Source organism: Mchenga conophoros, linkage group LG19, assembly GCF_057382185.1.
Source record: "Mchenga conophoros isolate Kocher_MC1m ecotype Shallow Benthic linkage group LG19, M_conophoros_male_GT1.1, whole genome shotgun sequence".
Lineage (NCBI taxonomy): Eukaryota > Metazoa > Chordata > Actinopteri > Cichliformes > Cichlidae > Mchenga > Mchenga conophoros.
Window position 1 is genome coordinate 30,687,843 of NC_140544.1, and position 12,371 is coordinate 30,700,213.

General features: G+C 42.9%; 1 protein-coding gene across 5 annotated transcripts in view; it reads right to left on the minus strand.

Moving 5' to 3' along the window:
- Positions 1-12,371, minus strand: part of LOC146552631 (regulator of G protein signaling 6-like) — a 49,663-nt gene that overhangs the window by 10,669 nt on the left and 26,623 nt on the right. For all 5 annotated transcript variants that reach the window (XM_085256166.1, XM_085256168.1, XM_085256169.1 and 2 more), the window contains exons 3-10: positions 11,743-11,842; positions 9,583-9,633; positions 9,390-9,496; positions 7,988-8,039; positions 7,413-7,477; positions 6,193-6,269; positions 5,566-5,647; positions 5,110-5,184 (exon numbers count right to left, since the gene is read on the minus strand). In XM_085256166.1, the coding sequence (XP_085112292.1) occupies positions 5,110-5,184; positions 5,566-5,647; positions 6,193-6,269; positions 7,413-7,477; positions 7,988-8,039; positions 9,390-9,496; positions 9,583-9,633; positions 11,743-11,842 (609 nt within the window). The remainder of the gene's footprint in view (positions 1-5,109; positions 5,185-5,565; positions 5,648-6,192; positions 6,270-7,412; positions 7,478-7,987; positions 8,040-9,389; positions 9,497-9,582; positions 9,634-11,742; positions 11,843-12,371) is intronic.

Below are 12,371 nucleotides of genomic sequence, written 5' to 3' on the forward strand. Positions count from 1 at the left end.
CACACCGTCCGGCGAAAGGGGTCACCCGTCACTATGGCAACATAAACAAAACATAACTGTACAAACAGAACCCAGAACAGCCCTGACCCGCTACAATATGCTGCTGAGAATATAGCCCAGGAGAAGCGTATAGTATAGCTTTTATTTTGGAAAGAGCCATTTCTCTGTAATAAACTCTCTTTTCCAAAGATGAGTGATTCCTCAATCAGATACATGACCCTGAAGGTAAGCGTGTCATGGACTAAAGTAAAACAGTATGTTGGATGTGCCACGCAATGCTCAATTACATGGGTGGGAACTAGTGTGTTAGCCAGTTAGCTCATTAACGGAGATTTGCCGTGTTGTGGCGTTAACGTAATTTCAACGACATTAACGCTGACAGCACTAGTGGGAACACAAGAATATGACTGCACATTTACTCCGACATCATCCTAGTGCAAAGACAAGTGGAAGCAGACAAAAACAACAAGCATGCATGCTACAAACTTTACCCGAGTCATTTAGACAGCCGTTAGCACATGATTCTCAAACAAGGAGGAGACGGAGGTGTCGTTTGGTCTTGCTTCCCGTGAGCTAGCCAGGGAGCACAGCTGTTTATTGACATCTACAGAAGAACACTGCCGCTAGCTAACTGCTCAGCACAGCAACCGCACAGCAGCAACAACAACAACAACAACACCACACAGGGCGCCCTCTGACCCCGGAAGGACACACCGTCCGGCGAAAGGGGTCACCCGTCACTATGGCAACATAAACAAAACATAACTGTACAAACAGAACCCAGAACAGCCCTGACCCGCTACAATATGCTGCTGAGAATATAGCCCAGGAGAAGCGTATAGTATAGCTTTTATTTTGGAAAGAGCCATTTCTCTGTAATAAACTCTCTTTTCCAAAGATGAGTGATTCCTCAATCAGATACATGACCCTGAAGGTAAGCGTGTCATGGACTAAAGTAAAACAGTATGTTGGATGTGCCACGCAATGCTCAATTACATGGGTGGGAACTAGTGTGTTAGCCAGTTAGCTCATTAACGGAGATTTGCCGTGTTGTGGCGTTAACGTAATTTCAACGACATTAACGCTGACAGCACTAGTGGGAACACAAGAATATGACTGCACATTTACTCCGACATCATCCTAGTGCAAAGACAAGTGGAAGCAGACAAAAACAACAAGCATGCATGCTACAAACTTTACCCGAGTCATTTAGACAGCCGTTAGCACATGATTCTCAAACAAGGAGGAGACGGAGGTGTCGTTTGGTCTTGCTTCCCGTGAGCTAGCCAGGGAGCACAGCTGTTTATTGACATCTACAGAAGAACACTGCCGCTAGCTAACTGTTCAGCACAGCAACCGCACAGCAGCAACAACAACAACACCACACAGGGCGCCCTCTGACCCCGGAAGGACACACCGTCCGGCGAAAGGGGTCACCCGTCACTATGGCAACATAAACAAAACATAACTGTACAAACAGAACCCAGAACAGCCCTGACCCGCTACAATATGCTGCTGAGAATATAGCTCAGGAGAAGTGTATAGTATAGCTTTTATTTTGGAAAGAGCCATTTCTCTGTAATAAACTCTCTTTTCCAAAGATGAGTGATTCCTCAATCAGATACATGACCCTGAAGGTAAGCGTGTCATGGACTAAAGTAAAACAGTATGTTGGATGTGCCACGCAATTCTCAATTACATGGGTGGGAACTAGTGTGTTAGCCAGTTAGCTCATTAACGGAGATTTGCCGTGTTGTGGCGTTAACGTCATTTCAACGACATTAACGCTGACAGCACTAGTGGGAACACAAGAATATGACTGCACATTTACTCCGACATCATCCTAGTGCAAAGACAAGTGGAAGCAGACAAAAACAACAAGCATGCATGCTACAAACTTTACCCGAGTCATTTAGACAGCCGTTAGCACATGATTCTCAAACAAGGAGGAGACGGAGGTGTCGTTTGGTCTTGCTTCCCGTGAGCTAGCCAGGGAGCACAGCTGTTTATTGACATCTACAGAAGAACACTGCCGCTAGCTAACTGTTCAGCACAGCAACCGCACAGCAGCAGCAACAACAACAACAACACACAGGGCGCCCTCTGACCCCGGAAGGACACACCGTCCGGCGAAAGGGGTCACCCGTCACTATGGCAACATAAACAAAACATAACTGTACAAACAGAACCCAGAACAGCCCTGACCCGCTACAATATGCTGCTGAGAATATAGCTCAGGAGAAGCGTATAGTATAGCTTTTATTTTGGAAAGAGCCATTTCTCTGTAATAAACTCTCTTTTCCAAAGATGAGTGATTCCTCAATCAGATACATGACCCTGAAGGTAAGCGTGTCATGGACTAAAGTAAAACAGTATGTTGGATGTGCCACGCAATCCTCAATTACATGGGTGGGAACTAGTGTGTTAGCCAGTTAGCTCATTAACGGAGATTTGCCGTGTTGTGGCGTTAACGTCATTTCAACGAGATTAACGCTGACAGCACTAGTGGGAACACAAGAATATGACTGCACATTTACTCCGACATCATCCTAGTGCAAAGACAAGTGGAAGCAGACAAAAACAACAAGCATGCATGCTACAAACTTTACCCGAGTCATTTAGACAGCCGTTAGCACATGATTCTCAAACAAGGAGGAGATGGAGGTGTCGTTTGGTCTTGCTTCCCGTGAGCTAGCCAGGGAGCACAGCTGTTTATTGACATCTACAGAAGAACACTGCCGCTAGCTAACTGCTCAGCACAGCAACCGCACAGCAGCAACAACAACAACAACAACACCACACAGGGCGCCCTCTGACCCCGGAAGGACACACCGTCCGGCGAAAGGGGTCACCCGTCACTATGGCAACATAAACAAAACATAACTGTACAAACAGAACCCAGAACAGCCCTGACCCGCTACAATATGCTGCTGAGAATATAGCCCAGGAGAAGCGTATAGTATAGCTTTTATTTTGGAAAGAGACATTTCTCTGTAATAAACTCTCTTTTCCAAAGATGAGTGATTCCTCAATCAGATACAGGGCTCGCAAAATTGCTAGCCCGACATCCCGGAGCTAGCGATTTTTCCAGTCGGGCTACCAAAATCTATCTCTTCCCTGCCCGTGGGGCTATTGTAGGAAGGAAAAATATATGTCAATGCTTTTGCATTCTTTCAGAAATGTAGCTGGGTAATTATGTCATTGGGTGAGCCACTGTCAATATGTGACATATTGAAGTCGCCTTTGAATTTGCGCTTGTTTTTTGCTTTCACTTTGCAATCGCACGAACTGATAGAGAGCGACAGCACTGATTGGTGAGTGATGATAATTTGTGCACCAATTCCTCTGACATCGTCTTATCAATCGTTAGCTTACTATGCAAACATGACAAGTGAAATCTCCCGCAGCTTAAACATGTGAGAGGTTGATCGCGCAGAGAATCGCTGAGCTTATGTGAGTGCGTGTGTAAAAGCAGCAGGATATATATTTTAGTTCTGCTGACAGGTCAGGGTAAAGAAGTGACAGCCAAAGAAAAGCTTACCACAAAACGGAAAAGTTATGACAAATCAGACTATGAGGCAAAAAGAAAGTGCAGCTTTATGGTTTCATGGACAAAATAATTTCTGTGGCTGCAACATGACGAGCTATATAACCGGGGCTGCACATAAGTGGTCCGCAGGTGCGCATTCGCTGTCAAAAACAAAAAACAAAAACGCGCAACGCGTGTTTGCATACATAAGATTTTCTGGAGGAGGACAGACTCTTAAAGTTTAGAACTCTTAAAGATGTCGAAGAAGCTCCTTTAAGCAATTACTTTGGTGTTCCTCCACCTCCAAAGAAATGTCAGAAGGAGTCCGAACCACAAAAGAAGAGCATATTCTCGGAAAAGTGGTTGCAGGAGGTGAGCTGGCTTCAAACAAATAATGAACTCACAGAGATGTGGTGTGGAATGTGCCGTGAAAATCCCACTCTAGCGGACAAAAACAGTGCTTTTTATATGGACGCAAACGCGCGTTGCAACTTCTTATCTGGTGCGTCTTTTATTTTGACAGCGAATGCGCACATGCGGACCACTTATGTGCACCCGTGTAAATAACATAATGTTCTGCCGGGTGTGTTGTTGGTTTTCTCTCGATTTCTGAGTCGACAAGCGCCTTTGTTACTGGGACCAGTCATTTTAAGAAAGCCCCCCATTAGAAGCCATGAGAAATGCAAGAAATGCATTATTGCTCAGTCTGCAATATCTTTCCCAGAACAAACACCAATTGCAAATAACATACTAAAAATAAACCTGAAAAATCTGTTTAGAACAGCTACTATGTTGCAAAGAGTGAACTACCACTGGCACAATTTAGCAGTCTTTGCAAACTTCAAAAAGCAAACGGCCTCGATCTTGGTTCCACTTGTCTCTTACCCGTGACTTCAGTGGAAATTTCAAATCCAGGGTCTGACACAGACTGATTCATGTCCTACACAGTTCTTACAAGTTCATAGAAATTTCTGTTCAATTAGAACCAAGTATTTGAGTTGATGATTGTAATTTTTATACAATGTTGTAATTTGTTTTTCAACAATTTTTTGATTAATGTTTTGTTTCCTTTACAATATTATACTTTAATGTATAATATTGTAAAGGAAACAAAACATCAATCAAAAAATTGCTCTCTTTTTTATTCGGGCTACTTACATTTATTTTGGGCTACCAAAAACTGAAGAGTCCCTGCCCGAAGGGCTACCAGGGATTTTGAAATTTTGCGAGCCCTGAGATATATTTATTTTTTTAATTACTTTTGTTTCAGCAACATTAAATTTAAAAACTGTACTTTTGAGTTAAAATATATATTTATAATTTTAATAAATGACAAATTAAAAAGGCATGAACATTTTTTTGTATCGAAAAAATATCGAACCGTGACACCAAAGTATCAAACCGAACCGTGAATCTTGTGTATCGTTGCACCCCTAATATATATATATATATATATATATATATATATATATATATATATATATATATATATATATATATATGACTAAGCAGCAGAGTTATTAAAAAACATTACATTTAAAAATGAACGTGGTTGGTGGCAGCTTGTCTCTTCCTCTCACCTTTTTTACCCTGTGTGGGTTCTTCTCTCTCCGGCACTTGCGGATGTCCATCTCTGTGGTGTTGACACAGCCTGGCTGTGGGAGGCAGCAGCAGACAAAGCATGTTTCTGGGTCAGATAAGACTGTTTCTCCAGCATGTATTGTCTACACTTGTGCTGCTCACACAATACGGTGCTGGTGCTCTATTGAGCAACGCCACACTCACAAAAGACTCTTATGCAAATTGACTGGCACCAAATCTGATTGTGCTACCAACAACACAACATGGCTATCTGCTGGACAGTATGTGGAGCTAAATCTGCTCTTTTCAGTGTTTAAATGCTAAAACTGTCTACCTACAAAACATCCCTTCTTTTCTGTTCTTTTGTTGAGTTCATTTCCATTTTTTAGTTGAACCATGTGACTCTCTTTTTCCTTTCTGCACTTTTTCTTTTCCTTATTTTGGCTGTTACTCACCACTGGCCGATGAACGTCCCAAAATGCCCTCTCCTGGCTGTCAAGGATCTTCCTCTCCGCCTTGTCCTTCTTCCTGTCAATCCTGAGAGCAGAGGATACAGGTCTTTAAAATAAAACGCTCACGGCTCTGAAATATTAACCCTCTAAGGTCCATACTTGCTCTCTGCTGCCGGCATACGTTAAAAACACAGACAGGCCAGACAAAAGAGCAAAGAAACTCAGGAGTGTAGGTCTTAACCTGTCTGCTCAGTTCACCAAGAGAGGCCTGGTGGGACCTAGCTCTTACATAACTGACATTTACCAGCTGGCATTTGCTTGTTGTCGTTACTCTCCAGACATAAGAAGACTTTTTTTTATATCCTCACGTTTACAGCCACAGAGCAGCAACAACTAAATGATGCCAAGACTTTGATTTTCTATTTTAAAAGACAAGAAAGGACAGCTACTGTATGCCATTAACTGCAGGACTATCGCTGCACTTGCACATTTCAGCCACCAGGTGTCAGGCTTACAAAGAACACAAACACTGTGCAGGCAGCCAAAGCTCAGCATTCTCTAAACCTGATTGTATCAACATCTGTCCTGTCACATTAGTGCTGAAGTTAGAAAATTAACTGATATACTCACTTGACTTGAGCCTCAGCTTGCATGAAGATAAATTCCCACTTCCTGGCGAAAGCCCTCTGCAGCCTGGCGAGGTTCTCCTGGAGGAGCCAATCAGACACGGTGTAAGAGGAAGACTTAAGGAGTTTATCTTCAAGGGCTTGACTTTGATTTCAAGGCCCTTGGATTTTTCACTCTGATGCCTTCACTTTTATGACAAGATGCCGATACCACATGTAGTGTGAGTTTCACACAGGTATATTGTTTCAGTATACATCATTGATTTCATCTCCAGTAAACTGCAATGATTAAACGCATTCCCCACAGGGATAACTGTGGGAAAGTTAGATGCGCTTTATAATTAGGCACAGTAGATGCTTTCTCAAGACCTGACATACACGGGAATTAACTTGCATCAATAATTTTTAACATTTTATGAAACAAATTTAAGTTGCTTGGTTCTAAAACATAACATTAGAGTTAAGGGTTTACAGTCCTAACCAATCAAGGTATCCTGTGGTAATAAGAGAGGTGATAATGTGCTTTTTGTGGATTGTTTATCTCTCAGGTTTATTTATTACTATAACAATGATCATAAACAGTATTTACCTGTAGAAATTGCATTTTTTGGTGCCTGTGAGTGAACATTGGGTTCCAAAAAGCTATTCAAGCATTAATACAGTATGTGAGCTTGTTACAAAATCAGAGGGGAAAAAAAACTACAGAAGCAGGCATGTTATCAGTGAAAGCAATGAGGCCTGAAGGCATAAAGTGACCTGAATAGGAGTGAAAGGAAGTCCACTGGACAATAGTTGCAGAGTCATTTAGAATATTAAAGTGTAGCGGATTGCTATTGTGTAACAACGAGATCAGCACTGCAGCAATGCCCCTCCTGAGACTGTATCGATCTGCTGATGCAGGTATACCTAAAGATATTTTTATTTACATTGACTGCATTGTATTCCTCAAAGTGGTGTTCCTGGTAAAGAAATCTACCTTTCAGAATTTGATGTTGTTGTTCTTCTTTTTTGTTGTTTGTTTGTTTTCCTTTTCTTATCCTCTTGTAAATACATTTTGTTATTTTAAAAGCCCAGAAGAGACTGCTTCAGCACGTTTTTGGTTTTTCAACAAAGTGAAGGAAAACAGGAAATCGAGAGCATCATCATACTATGGTTCATGCACTATGATGGAATTGAATTAGGAGCTTTCTGGCGATCGCTAAACCAAAACGACAGTTTACTTACAGCCTCGTAGTCAGCGAGCTCAAGCCTGGCTTTATTCTGCATCGTGCGCTTGCACAGGTAAATGGCTGCAGGGTGACAAAGACAAAGAGTGAAACATAGAGAGGGGAATAAGCACTGTCATAACTACAATAAAACAACAACAAAAAGAATACTTGCAATGCATGGTGGGATTTCTTTGTTTGCTTTTTTTTTTTTAAACCAAGGCCGCAGCTGTGTGAACTAATGCACATCCTGCCAGAGCAGCCAGGCAGGCCATGTGTTCTCTTTTGAAATACCAAACCTCGAGTAAATGCCATGCAGATAGCCAGAGATGCTGTCAAAGCAGTGACTGTCCCTTTATTTTGTTAAGCTAATTGTATCCCACAGGATTCTCCCTGGTGGTGTTAGGAGGGAAGGGGGTGGTGGTGGGTGCGGGGGTGGGGTTCCTCGGGGGCCAGATACATTACAGGGAATGGATCAATACTCAGTGAGTGTCAGCCACAGAGCTACAGATGTCAGTTGTGGAGAAAATGAGACAGCTGAAGGCATTAGGGAGATCTCACCGATGGAGAAACAGGGAATAGCGTGTGACTCACCATAGTCTGTGTTCTCGGGTTCCCAACAGTTTGAAGGCCAGAAGTATGGAGACTGATGAAAGCAGGAAGAATAAATAAAAAAAAGATTTTGCTTATTTACACAAATAATCAATTTTTTTTATCATCACGTAAAAAAACAGCAAATACTTCCACCACCCCTGCCCCTTTTATGGATGAGTACTCTTTGTTTGATTGTGACCTTTGACCTCTGCGCGCTCCAGGTAATGATCTGCAATGGCAATGGTAGCTGCAGTCTCTCTATCTTAAAGTCTACTACAAGTGATATTATGCATTCAAAGTTCATTCTCAAGTCCATTATTAATGGATCATTCACATCTATCATACGCTCTTAATAACAGGGCAAAATTAGAACTTATCATGGACATTTTTCATTCGCACTATTTGTCATAAAAGCAATTAGCTCGGGAGCAAAGGCCCGGCACTGATGAGTGTGCTGGTTTGAATGTAATGAACAGAAAAGTTAACGTGCTCTCATTCAGCGGTGTCATTTGGATTCGGAGAGGAAGAAATTATGACAAATCAAAAGAAAGTCACCACTCTGTGCACAAAACTGTGAATTTGTGACAAACAGCAGAAGGCACATAATCAAATCTGGGTCTTCTCCTGGTGTAGCACATATTTAAAATTTCTTTTTTTTTGTAGACTAGCAATTCAAAATTCCCCCTGACACTATTTCTTGCAATGTAGGCTGGCCAGCGCATTTCAAATCCACTGTGGACTCTTTTCAGAGGTTCCGATGACGCGAGCCTGTTGCATCACGACAACATCAGAGGGAATATTTTTAGCCTCTGCTGAATAAGGAAGCGCGGCATTCGCTGCCCTCGCTGCACAGCCGCAATAATGGCTTTTAATCTTGAGCAATAGGTGAAGATAAATGCATCCAGCGGTAGACTGAGGAGGGGCCGAGGGACGGTTGGCAACAGCAAAAAGTGCAGAGCCAGCGTGTAGCCAGCTCAGCGCTTCCCATAGGGGAGCTTGCCTGGCGTAGCCTGCTTGCTGGATTAAGATGCTAATGGCCCAGTCACAGTAATGAGTCATAGCAGAGTCTGTAGCCATCAGACAGATCTGTCAGTGTTCGTGCTGTATAAGAAGAAGAAGGAGCAAAGGAAAAAAAACAAAACAAAACCACCAGACTGACAAGCTGCATTACTGACCCATCGGCCCAGTTCTACAGGCCACCTCCTGCTCTGATGAAGCATCCAGCAGGGGTACACAGTATCGACCTTGGTGGGATGAGTAATAGGCTTAGGAGGGATTGCTCTCATTAGTATCACGCAATAAACACATCCCTCTGATAAACTGCCATCAGCTCATTATTCTATATTTAAAGGCCTTCTAACACATATCAAGGACAGTCCCAAGGTGGATTTTTTTTTCGTACCTGGAAGCGATAAAGGGTTCCGTCATCTTTAAGCGTCAGAACGTGGTCAGAGATGGGGAAGACGTATCCATGGGCAGCGATCAAACTGCCCAGATGGATGGCTTCAGCTGGTGACATGAAAGAAAGCAGACACGTGAAGCTGCCGTCGTCTTCGATTGGAAGCTCTGCTGTGCTTACATGTACTGACATTTACCTGGATCTTCTATGGAGAGGTTTTTCATCAGCCACTGAACAATGTCCGCCCCTGTTATTCACAGAAGGACACGGGTTAGAAGAGGCGTCACAATTCCAGCTCTGCAACAGTTTCAACAAAAGCCGCAATGTGGAAAACACAAATAAGCTTTGTGATTCACGTCCCTTTGAAGCTGTGGGTCAAAGCTGAATAGGTGTGTAAATATAACGTTAAGTAATCAGGGTGCGGTTCGTTCTCTTTTCGCTCCTGGACGGCTCGTTTTTTGGCCCCGTCTTACACATAGCAGAGGCTGGAGAGAGAAACCGCGAGGCTGTCGGTCCTGGGGGAGCCATGTGAAGGAGTGACTCAGAAACAGCCTCGGGACGGGGAGCAACCCCCTCGTCCGTGAGGGGTGACTCACTTCATACACGGGCACACAGGAGTACAAACGTAAATGAGTACAGTTTGTGGAGACAGAGAGAAAGAAGAGAGGAGCTTTTCTGTGATAGTTACAAGGGCAGCACGGCACCACGGGCAGTTTCCTCAATGGCCAAGGTCTTATTGGCAAAGACATCATCTGCCTCTAACAGTAGTAGCTGCAATTTAAATGAGCCCAAAAGGTCGTGCTTTCTTCACTGACTGCCTCACACACAGATAAACAGCCGCTGAAAAAAACAGATCCATTTAACCTGTATTATCTTACTTAACCAAAAAGGTGACATTTCAGAGTGGCAGGCACACTTTGCTTCCACCCTGACCACAGAAACTCACTCTGACACCTGCCTTCATGTGCAAAACGCAAGAGGAGAGGGCGCGAGTCTGCATTGTGTTCCTGCAAGGGATGTTTGACATTTGTGAATACTGCAATTACAAAAATATCAAATATTTTATGCAACTGTTCTTATATCTTAAATCTATGGTAGCATCTAATGCTCTTCTAAAAAAGCAAAGCCAAAGTCCGCTAAATGAGGCCCAGCATAGGTAAAGTTGGCAAATATACAAGTCTGTGCAAAGTCATCTGGGGGCAATCTTGGAAGATTAGTCGAATTTTTCCAAGTGGATAGGGAGGAGTGCTTTTGCTTGAAATGCCCCAACCCTAATCCCTAAGCCCACCTTTTCCTATGTTCTGTTTTTAGTCACTGATTGTGTTTGAGCTGAACAATCTGAAATCAGTCAACAGCAGCCAAAGTGTGCAGACACAGCTTCCAGTTAGACTGCACTAACAAGCGTTTACTTGTTTTTTTTTCCCCAGTTGCTGATTTATGATTTTGTATAGATGGGGGGACAATTTAGAGGAAAAGCCAACATAAAGTGTCTTAATAAGATGCTGGTCCACCATGTGCCACCAATAACAGCTTTATCGTACCTTAGGATCGACTCTACGAGCCTCTTTCTTCAGAAAGGATGGTACGGTATTCTTCCCTCATGTTGTGTCACACTAATGGTGGTGATAGAGTACTGACTAAAAGGTTGATCCAAAAATCTCCCAACTCCCCAATATGGTGTCCCATCTGGTATCTGACAAAGTGACTCACACACCAAACCATTGTGCCTTGTGGTGGTGGACATTGTCGTCTGAGTTGGGATGGATAGTTATGTTTGATCATAGAATAAATCACTTGGGACAAGTTTGTGCTGATTAGCAATGGGGATCACACACATACACACACACATTCTCGTTTTAATATCTTAGTGAGGACATCTAATTGACATAATGCTTTCCCTAGCCGCTTACCCTAACTCTAACCATCAAAAATGAGTGCCTAACCCTGACCCTTATCCTAAACCTAACCATAACCTAATTATAACCCTGACACTAAAACCACATTTTGAGTCTCAAAAATGCCTTTAAACTCATGAGGACAGGCACCTTTGTCCTCATAAGTGACTGTTGGTCCCCACAAAGATATCTAAACAGGTGCGTGCACACACACACACACACACACACACACACACACACACACACACACACACACACACACACACACACAGTGTAGCAGAGCCAGCACTAACCTGTAAGCATCAAGGGTTTAGCTTTTCCCTATAATCAATCACCAAAAAAATGCAGTGTAGCAAAACCATAATATTTCTCCACTTGCTCCATTAGTTGGGTGTCTATGTGGATACACACACACACACACACACACACACACACACACACCTTTGCACACAAATACTAACCTGATACCACACTTGGGATCTTGGAGAGGAAGCTTTTGACAGTCCGTATGGCTACACCTCCTGCTTTCTCATCTTGGATTCGTGTAACAATGTCTTCAATCTGTGGGGAGGCCAGATGGAGGATTTCAATGAAATAGATTTTCTACAACAGCCAGCATTAACACAAAAAATAGAGTAACACAGTTTGAAAGAAAATATGTTGGCTGCCTTTTGTTCTATTCCCTTCTTTTGTTCTACCAACATGATCTCACACTGCTTCAATAATGTAGGTCTTGGGAGGACAGTCTGTGACCAATAGTGTTCCACTGTGTGTTTTTGTATCAAGGTATGCTTTTACTGCATTGGCAGTGTGTTTGGGCTCATTGTCATACTGCAAAATGAAGCCATTGCCAATTGGACACCAGATGGTACTGCATGGTGGAGTAGCATGCAAGTCTGATGGTATTTTTCTGCATTCATAATTCTATCAATTTTGACAAGATCTACAACATCACGGGCTGAATGCAGTCCCAAACCATGACAGAGCTTCCTGTCTGTTTTACAGATGGCTGTAGATACTCCGTGTCGTACTCTGCACATAGCGACAACCATTTGAACCAAGCATTTAAATTTGCCGCTGATATTCAGTC